The 14,142-nt window shown below is 30.7% G+C and overlaps 1 protein-coding gene across 1 annotated transcript; it reads right to left on the bottom strand.

Moving 5' to 3' along the window:
• Positions 1-10,551: 10,551 nt before the first annotated feature.
• LOC100788733 (uncharacterized) lies at positions 10,552-13,712 on the bottom strand. Its single transcript, XM_003532555.5, has 2 exons — positions 11,864-13,712; positions 10,552-11,119 (listed from the first exon to the last, which is right to left on the bottom strand). Exons 1-2 carry the CDS (start codon positions 13,223-13,225, stop codon positions 11,114-11,116), a joined length of 1,368 nt encoding a protein of 455 aa, XP_003532603.2. The 5' UTR covers positions 13,226-13,712; the 3' UTR covers positions 10,552-11,113.
• Positions 13,713-14,142: the final 430 nt, after the last annotated feature.

Here is a 14,142-nt window from a genome sequence, read left to right as displayed (position 1 = left end):
AGCTAATTATATAAAGTGGGGATACGGTTGAATTTATATGAAAATATTAGAATTTATCTCTCTATGAAATTATATAAAATAAAATAATAAACAAAAAGGGGAAGGTTGGGTAGGATCGATCAGCAAATAATAAACAAAATAAAGCAGCAAAGAGAGTACATAATGATAAAAATTTAACGGAGAAAAATCTTGGTTAATGTTTAATCTCAATTTCAGTCCGTAGGATCGATCATTGTTTCAAAGATATACTATGTTTTTCATTGAAACAAATTTGTTCTAGTTTTTAATAAACACAATTTGAGAACTAATTTTCCCGAAAATAGAGAATAAACTCTTAGAATTTAACCTATCATGAGTATTTATTAAGTCTTAGAGAGATCCTCCATTCTAGCCAACAAACAAGCATAATTCTTAGTTCATTGGGACTGTTTTAATTCTACACAACGAGTGTTGCATTTTACAACCTATTAAAAAGACTAGCTAATTAAAAATTGCAGATTCAATTCATTGCTCTAGCTAATCTGTTTTAGGCAAATTTCCCAAAATGGGTTTGTTTTACAAACTATTTCAGTAAATGGGGCACTTTTCAAACTATTTCTTGCATGGTGTCGTTTTTTACGTAAAAGTCATACAAATCGCAGAAGACATTGAAGAGTTCGGACTGGGGGTGACACGTGACATTGGTCTCGCTAGTGTCACTGGCGATTTGAGCTCCATGTGACTCGCTAGTTTGACTGGCGAGTTGAGCTAGGTCTCTTTATTAAGTTCCATGCAACTGGCGAATTGTGGCTGCACCACTGGTGGTTCTACTTGTAGGTCTCTTTATTAAGTTCATAATTTTAATAAGGATAAAGCATGTTTCCAATTTCTGAACTTTCATTAAAATTTAGTTTTAGTCTTCAAACTTTAATTTTAATCAATTTAAGTATTAAAAGTTTATAAAATAGAGTAGTTTTCATTTTTCCGTCACGATAAAAATTGTTTGTGATAATTAAAGAACGCAGAAATTATTATTTTTCCAAAATTTAGAGAGTAAATTAATCAAATCCAAAACACGAGAGTAAATTAATTTAGAGAGTAAATTAATAAAAAATTGTTTGTGATAATTAAAGAACGCATAAATTATATTTTATTAATCTTTTGATAAAGTAAGTTGCATGTGTATAATATAATTAAGCATACGAGTTCCTTGATTGCTTTTCTCCTACCCGAATCTCTAGATGCAGAATTTTTTTAGTGTTTCACATGCATGCAGGTGCACAAGTGCCGGCATGGCAACTAGAGGCGGTGATCACGTGATATTACTTGCAATTCCCAAAATGAAAAGAGCTCCATGAAAACAATGAAGATAAAGCACAACTCGCCAATCTCTCTTACAATTCCCAACCTGAAAAAGCCAGTTTACCTAGCTCAACTTGCCAGTCAAACTGGTGAGTCCCATAGAGCTCAAATCGCTAGTGAAACTGGCGAGACCAATGCCACGTGTCATTCCCAGCCCGAACTCGCCAATGTCTTCTGTGATTTGCATGGCTTTTACGTGAAAAATGACACCATGCAGAAAATAGTTTAAAAATAGTCTCATTTGCGGAAATAGTTTGTAAAACAAATCCCTTTTGAAAAATTTGCCTCTGTTTTAACTATCCACACCTAGCTCGCTCTCTATCCCAATTTTATTTTAATCTCAATTCTACTTTTCTATTTTATTTTTTCAATTCATGATTAAATAGAAGTGTTCCTGCCACTTGCAATGAAAAATTAAAATATATTTTGTATTAAAAATATATTACAACAACAATATATAGAGGAAAACAGATTTACGTACATATCCCGATGTGTGTTATTGAGACAATACATTTTTTTTTCAAAGGTATAAAGACTCTATTTGTATACATCTCAAAGCTAATAATTATGATCAACTCTTTGATAAGTGATCTTCTATAGAGTAAATCTTCTTTCTACTTTTTGGGTCTAGAAATCAAGCTTTATCTTTTCTAGTTTGTATCTAATACTCATTACTCTCATATAAATGTTTTATTTATACTGTTAAAGAGATATAAATTTGAGTCTTTCCAGACATCAAAAAATTTCACTTAAAATAATTTCACATCTTTTTATTAATCTTTATATTTAAAAATATAAACTATATCATTTTTTTTATTTTAAAAACTTCGAGATATAATACAAAAATAATTCTCAAATAGTTATACGAATAACTACATGAATTAATCACATAATTTGATCATTATATGTAGTACTAGAATCTTATATTTTGTGGATGACTTCTACAATTACAAAATAATACTCTTTGTTTATATTAATTATATCTTTGATGTTAAGAAATAATATAATAATATTTCACTAAAATATTTATTTAATTAAATTATATTATCTAATTTAATTATTAAAGTATTTTCTTTTACAAAGATTAAAACATTTATTTGTGTGTGACTCTTTAGGTTCAATACCAAATCATTAATAAATTAATCATGATTAATTTATTAATCAAGATAGGTTTCTAACAATATTAATTCCTTAACATTTAGCTAGCGTGAAATGACATATTTTATCTCCAAAAATAAATAGAAGAATAATATAATATTTCTTTTTATCATTGATTCCCCAAAGTTAATTCGAAAGTATATTATTATCCTCAAAAAATTTCAATAAATTAACACATTATATTTAATACGAATGACTTAAAAATTTCTTTTCTTCTTTTATTCAATTATAATGATCAAGGTCTTAGAGTCTAAACTTATTATCTAAAATTGATAGAATATTTTTTATTAATCATTAATTATATAAGTATTTTATCATATTCAATATGCACTTAATTAGTGTTATGAGAGATCGTTATCTAAAATTAAAATATAACAAATAACTTATTAAATTTATTGTGACAATCTCATATAAAAAAAACTATTAATATTAATAACATAATCAATTGAATCTTCCTCGTACATATATATTCCCAACACCAATTTGTCATTTGTCTCTAATATCACTTCTCTGTTCTAGTCATTCAGGGTACATCTTACGCTCCGACATTCTCTCTCATTTCTATGAATGCTGGACAATGCTTCGGCTACAGTCAAAACCCTTCGAGACTAAAAGAAAACAAAATTAGCACATAATCAATTAATCATTATTATGAATGCATTCCCTAGTACACCCGAGAATTTCAGCAGAATTCAATTAATGGATGTTTAATATATGGAAGCCATGTTTCTAAACCAAGGATGGGAATTGGCTTTAAACACGTGTTAAATTGTTTTCTCTCTATATATAAGACTATAAACAGATTAAAATTAAAATCTTTTTCTTTATCAAATGGAAATATAAATTAATGCAACAATCTTATTGACATTTGACACTGTATGTTTTGCAGTAGCTCACACTAAGACATTCCAGCAAGATGTATCAAAAGAAAAATATATATAATTCAATAACAATAAACTGTCTCATTCATTTTCTGTACACATTTCATTATTGATCCCAACCAATATAGATGTTTCTTATTAAAGAGTTCTGACATATACAGCATTACAACTATATTTTAGTGTGGGTTACCTCAGGTTGAGGTATACGCAACCTAATAGCAGCATTAGCATGAATGTAGCAGAACAAGAGCAAATTCAAAAGGAAAAGTTATTATCTAGTTACATGTAAAGTGAAATACAGTTAACAGTATAACTAATCATTATGCAAATTCTTGTGCAGATGCTTCAAATAGTATTATGATAATGCTCTTGAGGAGATTTAGAAACGTGGAGGAAGAAGCTTTGTAAAATTGCTTGAGGGAGTTGCAATCTACATACTTAATTAGTATTGTTATCTATGTTAAAGAATTAATTAATAAAACGTGTCATTTACACGATTAATAAATAAATAAGAAAACACTTCCTAGTGGTAGGAACTAGGAATATATAGGAACCATTCATGAAAACTATGAAATACACCTACATTTGAGATTATATGCATCCTATATCCACGATTTCGCTCATTAGACTCGGTAGATGACATGGAGCCCCAAACGCATAAAATAATCATTAGATTTGGAATGAATGAACCAAAACTGTGATCACATCAGTAGCAAGTAGCAACCATGTTTAGAGATGGCACTAATCAAGACCCGTCTATGACAGTGTAGAAGCCTTAATTGTAGTTCTAAAGCCATTAATAAACACAAAATAGCTAAGATTTCAGGGTCAGATAGACATGCCGTTTCGATAATTAGTCAGTCTTCAGTCCATGGAATAACCTTTTCTTGACAGCAGAACTTTTAATCTTCTTAGACTAATTAAATGAAATAAGCTCACAACCTTTTTTTTTTCTTTGTAATGATACAGAATTATGATTCTAAACATTTGTTGAATTGTTAATTAACAAAGTCCAAAAATAAAGAACAAATGATCAAAACCAAGAGATTTTTAATTAGGAGAGCAAAAACAAGAGTGCCCCAAAATTTAAGTTGTTAAAAATATATATAAGCTTAGTTGTTATTATAAAGAGATAAAATAGGATGCCCTGAAAATGTAAAATAATCTTTTTTTATGAGTAATGTAAAATAAACTTACACAATCATCTAAATATAAATTATTGTGTAATATAAACTTATTTATTTTTATAATAATTATCTTAAAAATTATATAAATAATTATTTGTGATTAAACGATAACATAAAATTATTTTATATTATTAATGTATAGAAAATAAGTTGTATGATAAAATTTTCTTTATAGTTTTTAAATTTTTTTAAATTTCTGTTTTTATTCTTGATTTTTTTAGTTCTTAAATTTTTTTTATTCTTATTTTTAGTCTTTTAACTTTTTTTATCTTTATTTTTAATTTTTTTAAAGGTCTAAAAGTAAGAATGACTAAAAGTCAAGAAAAACAAAAAGTTAAAAGACCAAAAACAGATAAAAAAAATTAAGAATTAAAAATAATTTTTTTAAAAATTAAGCGGATTATAAATCCTAAATTCTATTATAAAAGCTATCTCTAGAAACTTATAAATGATATACACACCGTACATTAGTATCATCAGAAAACAATGGGAATAAAAGAATTTGATGTCGTCAATATCTAATCCTTAGGGATTGGGCCGGGATTCAAGGAATGAATGTCATCTAATCCTTTGATTAATTAAGGAAAAAAAATTTATAATATAATAATTCTTGTACATGTACTACTTTCAAATTATTAAGTTTGATTCATAGGATCATATATTGATATATGATCTCATTATTATATGTAAGAGGATGATTTATATTTGATTTGTTTTATATGTGAAATTATTTTACATCAATAATAATGAGATTAATCTACTAATTTAACTTGATGAGTTGAGAGATGCCATGATTTATGAATCATGACAAAAAATTATTGAATATTATTAAGACTAATATATATCCTGACACTGTACATTGTACCAAACAAGCGAAGGAGGGAAGAAGGCAAAGTTATATCATGACATTACATATTCAAACGTACAGTAAAGAGGTCTTGAACCGTTTTTTTTTATAAGATATCTTTATATAACATGACATTTTAATTGTAATAAAATTTATTTTTTAATTTGAAAAAGTTTGGTTCTCACATCTATCAAGGGAATATTTTTATAAAAATGGACCCAATTTTGTTTCAAGAAACATTATTTTCTAATAATGTTATTTTTTCAAAAGACAAATAAAACATTTAAAACAAATATTTCCAACATAAAATTCTAAAAAAAAAACTAAATATTTCCTGTATCAAACACTCTCTTATGTACTCTCATACGTCTTACTTAATAATTGAGGTAAGATTATGGTTTGTATCCCATTTTCTATTTGAATTATTTATTTGTCTGTAAAGTGAAAAGTTTTACTTAATTCAATGCAACCATTTTATTCCCAATAAGTTTTTTAAAATAATGTCGGTTCCTTTGAAAATCAATCTTTTGCAAATAGAGGGATGAAAAAATGGTCCTAAAGCATACTTGTGGGGGGTGGAAAGTCTTATATAGTTATATGTAAGGATTTCCTTTTTTTACCACTTAATTCTTTCAAGAAAATCAGAAAGCGATGTGATACTAAACCAAGTTAGTTATTATTACAAGCATTAGGTTTAGGTATAAATTTATGCTCATTATTTTATATCTTTTTTTATGCAAATTTTAATTACGAAGGCTTTTGATAATTTTGAGACATTCTTTTCGTTCTTACTCATTTTCTTAATAATAATTATTCAAATAAATATATTATAAAATACAATTTAAAAGGAAACTTATAATATTACTTTTATTTGCAGATGTAATATAAATGTCCCATACATTGCACGAGTTAGTGGAAATGAAAAATAATGAATAAGTGAAATGCATTAATAGTTTCTTTTATGCATGTTTGACAAGCTAGCTTGCCGGTGGCTGCTGGGAAGTCACACACTAACTCAACCTTTAATCATACGAGGATTTGTGTAAAAAGTTGAATTTATCTTGAAGCAATTAATAGCTCTAATGTTTTTTTTTTTTTTTTTGTTACATAAGAGAAAAGATAGTTCTAATCTTTGGGGAAACGAGATCATTTTAATTAGAGACAGCCTTAATTATCCTCGCCATTTCCTAAAATAATGAATAAGTGAAATGCATTAATAGTTTCTTTTATGCATGTTTGACAAGCTAGCTTGCCGGTGGCTGCTGGGAAGTCACACACTAACTCAACCTTTAATCATACGAGGATTTGTGTAAAAAGTTGAATTTATCTTGAAGCAATTAATAGCTCTAATGTTTTTTTTTTTTTTTTTTGTTACATGAGAGAAAAGATAGTTCTAATCTTTGGGGAAACGAGATCATTTTAATTAGAGACAGCCTTAATTATCCTCGCCATTTCCTAAAATATCAGCTGCATAGAAACTAATCTCACTCAATTTGCAAAAATATTATTAATGTTGCTGAGCTTGCGCTTAATTCTCAGCTATCGCAAACTTGGATTAATTTGCCGTGAATAATAATACTTTCGGACCACTATCATTATAAAATTTTTACACCCTTTATATGATGCTTTATAAATTATCTCTATCTTAATAAGTAGTAACTTACTACGAGTTGATATACAACAATATATATATATATATATATATATATATATATATATAAATTAAAAAAAGTTACATTATTATCATTATGCAAGCGTGAATTAAAAAACTAAAATCAAGTTATTAATAATATAAAATGATTATATATTATTATTAGGGTATTCACGGTTGGATTGATTTAAGTTTGGGATAAAATCAAATCCGAACCAATCTTATTTAATTGATTTGGCTTGGTGTAGGTTTTGAAATTTATTTTGGCCAATCCGATTAAAATTATTATATATTTTTTAAGTTTTTATCTCTAATTATTGTCTATTTTAATTATAGGATTTTTTTAATTTTATATTAATAAAAGGTAAAAATATTTCTTTTTTTAATGACTAAATATTTATTTTATTTACTATTTTTTATAGTTATCGCTTTATATATCTCATTAGTTTATTTTCTCAAAATATGTTAAAAAAATTACATAACAAACATAACCATATTAAGACACTTAGTAACATTATATAAAATCATAGGAATAAAATGAATTAAGAAGAAAAAAAAATCATTTTATATAGATGGTAAAGGTGCTAAAATAGTCTAAACTTTGTGGATCAGTCCCATGAGTAGCTAATTAATTAATTCTGAGGGTTCGTTAACTTACATATTATAAAGGGAGTATGATTCCTAAGAATGAGTGAGATCATATATTAGGCATATGTAACTATTTGTTAATTAAAGACATCGAAAATGGTTGAATTAATATTAAAGAGTTGATGCATGGGATTCGCTCCATCCCCTGGTTGCAATAAATCCTTGCTTAAGGACAAACAATATATTATTTTATTGGAGTTGTGACGAATTCAGGATCGATCTTCATATTTTATGAGTTTGAGACGAAATTATAAAGTAAGGCTTTTATATATAAGTATTCCAAAATATAAACATAACTTATGTTTTATTAATTAAGTGAATAATATAATTTTAAAAAATTTAAATAAGATGAATTGTATTTTCCATTGAAGTTAACCAACTTTTTCTCCAAAACCAAATGGTATAAAAGTTTTAACCCAAAAGAAGTTATACTAACAATTTTATTTTTAATTAATACAGTTTCAAACTGAGTGTGAAAACCAGTTCACAAACAAATTGGACTGAGTGTTTAAGGTATACGTGTTTCTTGTATTCATTTTTAATTTCAGAAATTTGATTGTGTTGAATAAAGTATGTCTTCATGGTCTTAAGGGACATTCAGAGTCAGCCGCGTGCCTTGATTTGAGACGTGATGGCCCAGGACTCATGATGAAGAGGGGCTCAATTTTTATTTTTATTTTAAAGATAAGTATGTAATAACAAAATTCTATATTAATTTTGTAAATGAATTAAAATTATTATTTTATTTATATTTTTTTTTCAAATAAAAATATGATATGCATGTGATTAAAAAGTATTCTTCTTTTAGTTGTTAGTTTTTATTTCTTCTAATGGCTATATTTATAAACCAATGTTAAATAAATTTTTAACTAATTATGACGTATCAACATGTAATAGATCTTTAATATTAGATGTGTTTTCATTTTTAAAAAGATAAGAAACACAAATTAAAAATTAAATTATAAATAAATTAAAATTAAAAATTAGTATATTAATAAAGAACATAAATATATGTAAGTTTTAATTTAAAATAATGATATTTTGTAGATAATAAATGACACGAATAGAGCTAAGCATTTTTTAAGGGTGAAATATAAAAATTAAATTATAATTTTAAAATTAATATATTAAATTTATCCAACAACTAAGATAATCATAAGAATTGGCCAAATACCATAAAAACCAAATTTATGTAAATTAAACAAAAAATACAAGACTGTAGAATTAAAGTTGGAGAAAAAAGATGTAGTTTATAAAAAGCATGATAACAATTTTAATGATATATTTTATTTTATTTTATTTAGATATCATGTTTAAGGTTTTAAAAGCCTAATTGACCCTCAATTTTTATTAAAGAAAATTTTATCATCTTTTATCCTAAGAATAATATATTCTCTACTTAAAACAATAGAATGATGTTCCTTTAACTCTTTGTTTATTAAAACACATGTAGGAAAAAATAGAAAGGTACGTCTACAAAATTACTGAAAATAATGGTTGTATATTTTTTGAGAGGTGTATCATCTTCCATGCATGGTAAGAGAAACATCAAGAGGAGAGAGAGAAAATGTGAGATCTAAATTAAAAAATAAAGAAGTTATGAAAAATAAAATTATATAAAATCATTATAAAAAAATATACATATTGTGTATATTTCTTTATTTCATAGGGGTGTCCTTATATATATATATATAGTATTTTTTTTGGAAGCGTAAATTAAATGATAAATGATAAGATATCAGTAAATTGAATGAAAAAATGCAATAAATCCTTTAGAGATTCATAAAAATCTTGCTATTAATTCACTTAGTGCCATAAAACATATCCTTTTAATGAAATTGGTTATTTATTTTTTATGTAAAATATATTTATATCTTTGAATATTTGTATATAATTAAAAAAAGATCCCTTGTTATTCTATCTTCGACCCCTAAAATGTTAGGATGGGCTGAGGACACCTAAACAACTACTTTTGAAAAAGCATTTGGATTTTGTCTTAGGTTGAGATTCTCATCATTTTTTCATATCTAGTGTGCATAAAACATTAATATAAGATAACCTTGATGTCTATAGTATTTGTATTTCAGGGAAGAGTAGAAATACACTTATGTAAGAAGAGATGCATGCATCTTGGCACATGCACTCACACATCTAATAGTTCTTAGGATCAATTATCATTAGTTCCAAATTAAAATTTAATGCAACATTGTTCTTAGGCACTTATAATCCTTCCTTAATTTGATACACTCCTGGACCCATTCCTGCCTAAGAACTTTGAATATTCTCAAAACCAGAGCTCCTTATGGTCCCTGAGTCCCTAAATTGTCTAACCTGAGTTGCCTAATGTATCTTAGATCCCTAAGGTCCCAGAATTCCTCCTAAAGTTCCTGAACTTCCTAAAATATTTCCAACCACCGGAACATAACTTGCTGGGTTCCAGTGCCTAGTTCATGTTGTTTGATGGATGTGATACATGGTTTATGTTAATTTCCTTTGTTGTATAATATGTTGTGGGTACTTGAGACTGATAGTCTCGGTATTCTAGCTAATATTTTGAACCTTAGTAAGTTGTGTTCAGTTTGGTGTTGTTTTAATCGATTATGGATATACCACTGCATACTAGTGATCATAGACATACTTCATCTGTTAAATGCTGTGAATTTAAACACAGTTATGCAATGTCAACAATACAAGAAAGAACGGTCATTATTCTATCAGTTATTACTTCTTTCAATTTGGTAAAGGCAAATGGACTTGCATTCATCTGTTAAATCCTATAACCGGTGACATCTAACAAATGTGACAAGTAACAAGTAGACAATCAACAAAACAAGCTTATAAAGAAAAACCATTCTTTCAAAATTCATTAAGCACCTCTCTTATCCCTGTTCATGACTATTTATTTTGTAGACTACTCCTTATGTCTGAAATGGTGAAAGAAAGTACGACTTATGCTGATCAGATTTACAATTAAGATCAAGAAAAAAAAAACTAAAAATAATGCCTATTAGCACCTGGCAAGATGCTTTATCAGGATCCAGAACCAAATGTAAGCTTTAGAAACCATTACCCAGTACCCACCACTAAAAGTTTTGCAGCACAGATTAAACTTACTTCTAAAGGGAATCAATGCACGAGTTGAAAAGGGGAGAATTGCGAGTAGAAACTGCAAAATTCACAACAAAATGAAAATACCAAATACCATGCTGAGCTAGTGAGCTTGGGCAGATTCCAGTTAGTTAGAACTTTGAAAATGCTGAGTCGGGTACACAAATCAAACCATACTAAAGCATGTTTCTCTTTTCAATCATGAGTGACATGAAACTACATGAGTAGTTTCACAGTACCAAGGACCTAACAGGTATCGCCACATCCCAGATATTGCCATTTAAAGATGTTTTTAAGCCTGGATCAAATACACTATAATAAGAATGTGATGAAAGGAAAAGAATACTAGAACATATGCAGTGCAACATAACACAGGGTAAACTCAACTTAAACTCTAGGATAAATGTTTCTTGAGCTTCTGTCAACATATTTCATTCTCAAAACATTTGAACACGTTAAACTAAAAGAAGCAACTGACAAAATGGTAACATATCCATGTTTCTCTACAAAACTAGAGAGCAAAGCCCAACAACACCCCAGAAGTAAACAACAGCACTAAAACCAAAAGAACAAAAATTCAACAGTAAAATAAAACACTTAAAAGCATTAAAGAAATGTTTTCTATACAACATAATTGCTAAAAAAAATGGTCAGGGCACCAACAGATAACACCTATGTTTATGCATCTGGATTGTCATACATACAGTCTGGAGTTTAAGGACTATGCGAAAGTCCAAAGCAAGCTCTCCCATGCTCTATTCATCAGTGTGTGTGTCGTGATCAAAACAACAATCAGCAATATATATTCCTTCCTCAATCATACAACAACAAACTACACAAAATGAAGTAATCCTCCTCAAATAGTTCAAAACCAAAGTAAGGAGATTATTGCCACAAATTATTATATAATTTAACAATGACAAGAATTTTCAATAGCTCAGCATCATTTTGTGCATTGAGTACAAACATAAATGTAACAACATCTAAATTCTACAACAAAAAGGAAAAAAGAAAAACATATACAAGACTAACGACCCTTAACCTTATCATCTGCCACAACATTGAGAATGGGCAAGCTACTGAGGAACTCATCAAGGCCTTCAAAAAACCCAATCCCTTCAATATTATCCTCAGCATGTCCAGCAGCATTCCCTTCGCGGTTGTGCACTCCACGGGAAGGCTCCTCCACCTCATTGCTAAACTCCACATTCAAATCCAACTTCCCCAAGTTTCCTGCCCCCCGCCTCCTCAAACCACCCAATGCAGCCTTCTTACTAGACTCCCCCCTCGCACCAGCCAGCACAGCAGAGGCAGCATTAGCATTAACATTACCACTAGCACCAGAACCCACATTATCATTTCCTACATGAGCACCCCTCCTAGTTCTCTCCACAGGCTCCCTCCTACCATCACCAGAATTTTTCTTCCCTCTAGTCCTCTTCCTCCCCCTATTCTTCCCAACCCTCCAGTCCCCATCACCGGAATCGTCGTCACTCGGGTCCGACAACTCTATAAACGCGGCCGCAGCATCGTCGTCATAGTAAGCCCAGTTCCTCTGAGGCCTCCTTTTGGACGACCCCTTCAAGGGGCAAGGAAACAAAGGCGAAAACGGGTTCCAATTCGAGGCATGCCCGTTCACATCCTTCGAATTCCCAGAAAACCCTAACGGGAAAAACCCCCAACTACAATAAGAACCGTCTTTCCCACTCAACGGCGGCGGCGACCGTATCACCACCGCATGAAACCCTCTCCGACAACTCTGGCACCGTAAGGTACACTCCTCATAAACCTTGGGATATTCATACAGCACATAACAATAAGGACACGAGGTCCAGAAACTTGTTCCTGTATCAGTTTCCACGGTCCGAGTCTGCCGACTCGACTCAGCCGACTCGGGACGGTTAGGATTCGGCTCGTCCCTCGATCTAGGGTTTCGCCTCGGCGTGGGTTGAGGCTGCGGGGGAAGAGGATGATGTTGCGGCGGCGCCGGAGCGGTGAGCAAGCGGAGCTCGCTGTCGTACATGGCTTTCTTGGCGGAATTGGAGAGAACGGACCAGGCGTCGTTGACGAGGGAGAAGGCGTGGCTGGCGAAGGCGAACATGTTGCGGTGAGGGTCGAGGAGGAGCGCGAGGCGGCGATACTGGGCGGCGATGTGGTCCATGTTGGTGGCGTAGCGGAGAATCTGGAGGATCCCGTACCAGTCGCGGTGGTGGTCGTTGATCCGCGACTCGCCGGCGAGGAGCGTGTCGATGACCGTCAGGAGGTGCTCCGAGGCATCGTAGGTCGGGTCCGACTCACGCGCGCGGATGGCGAAGGAGCGCGCACCGTGCAGGTCACGCGCGCTCAGGAGCTTGTTGGCGGTGTATAGCCAGCGCTCCGCCTCCGGTCGGTTCCCGCCGTCCATGGTGGTTGTAACTCTCGAAAACGGATTAGGGGAACGAGGGCAGTTTGGTCATATGAATAATCTCTCGGGAGAGTGCTGCTGACATGACATGGTAGTCACAGTTCATTTCATGCTGTTTCACGTTTGTGCTGAGGCATCGCCTATGTTTTGATTTTATTTTTTTCTGAATTAGAGATCATAGGTGTTTCAGTTCCAATCCACACAAAAGTTTTCTATACAACAGGGATTCTCTAATCATATCCTTCAACAAAAATCCACTCCATCATACTTTAGGATGCTTGGAGACTTGTCTTGTGTTCCATTTCTATAGCTGCTTTACCTCTGTCTGTCACTTTTTGGCAAGCCCCAAACAATCACCTGCCTTTTGTGCCAAAACATTACATTAGTAACATTTTTTCCAACATTATATATGATCTCTCATTTTCACCTCATGTGTGTTATGTTAAAGTGAATTTATAATATTTCATACATCCTGTTTAATAAATTCAGTGATACTTTCTTGGTATTTTTTTTTTACTTATCTATTTGTTTTAAAAGGGGATTCCTAAACATTTTTTTTTATCACAGTTAAGAATTAATAAAAGCACCTGATTTATGAAACCTAAAAGTTTGTACTTAAGAAAAATACAGTACTTAGGAAACATGTCAAGACTATGGACTTACCTGCTACGGAGTAAACATGGAATTCAACACCAAGTTAGGGCCTGCAGTCCACATAGCTTTGAAACGGGCTCAAACATACCAAAACAAACAAAAGCAATTTTACCAACTATAGCTTAGTGATGACAATTGCTATATTGCCTCTACTATTACTAAATACACTCCCATTTTCATAAAGATGAAATTTTGATACACAAGAATTTAATAAATATGAAAAATAATTTTATTTTTATAAAAATAAAATTTTAATACACAAT

This window comes from Glycine max, chromosome 8, assembly GCF_000004515.6.
Source record: "Glycine max cultivar Williams 82 chromosome 8, Glycine_max_v4.0, whole genome shotgun sequence".
Classification (NCBI taxonomy): Eukaryota; Viridiplantae; Streptophyta; class Magnoliopsida; order Fabales; family Fabaceae; genus Glycine; species Glycine max.
Note: the sequence above shows the minus strand (reverse complement) of the source record. Positions and strands in the feature narration are given on the sequence as shown.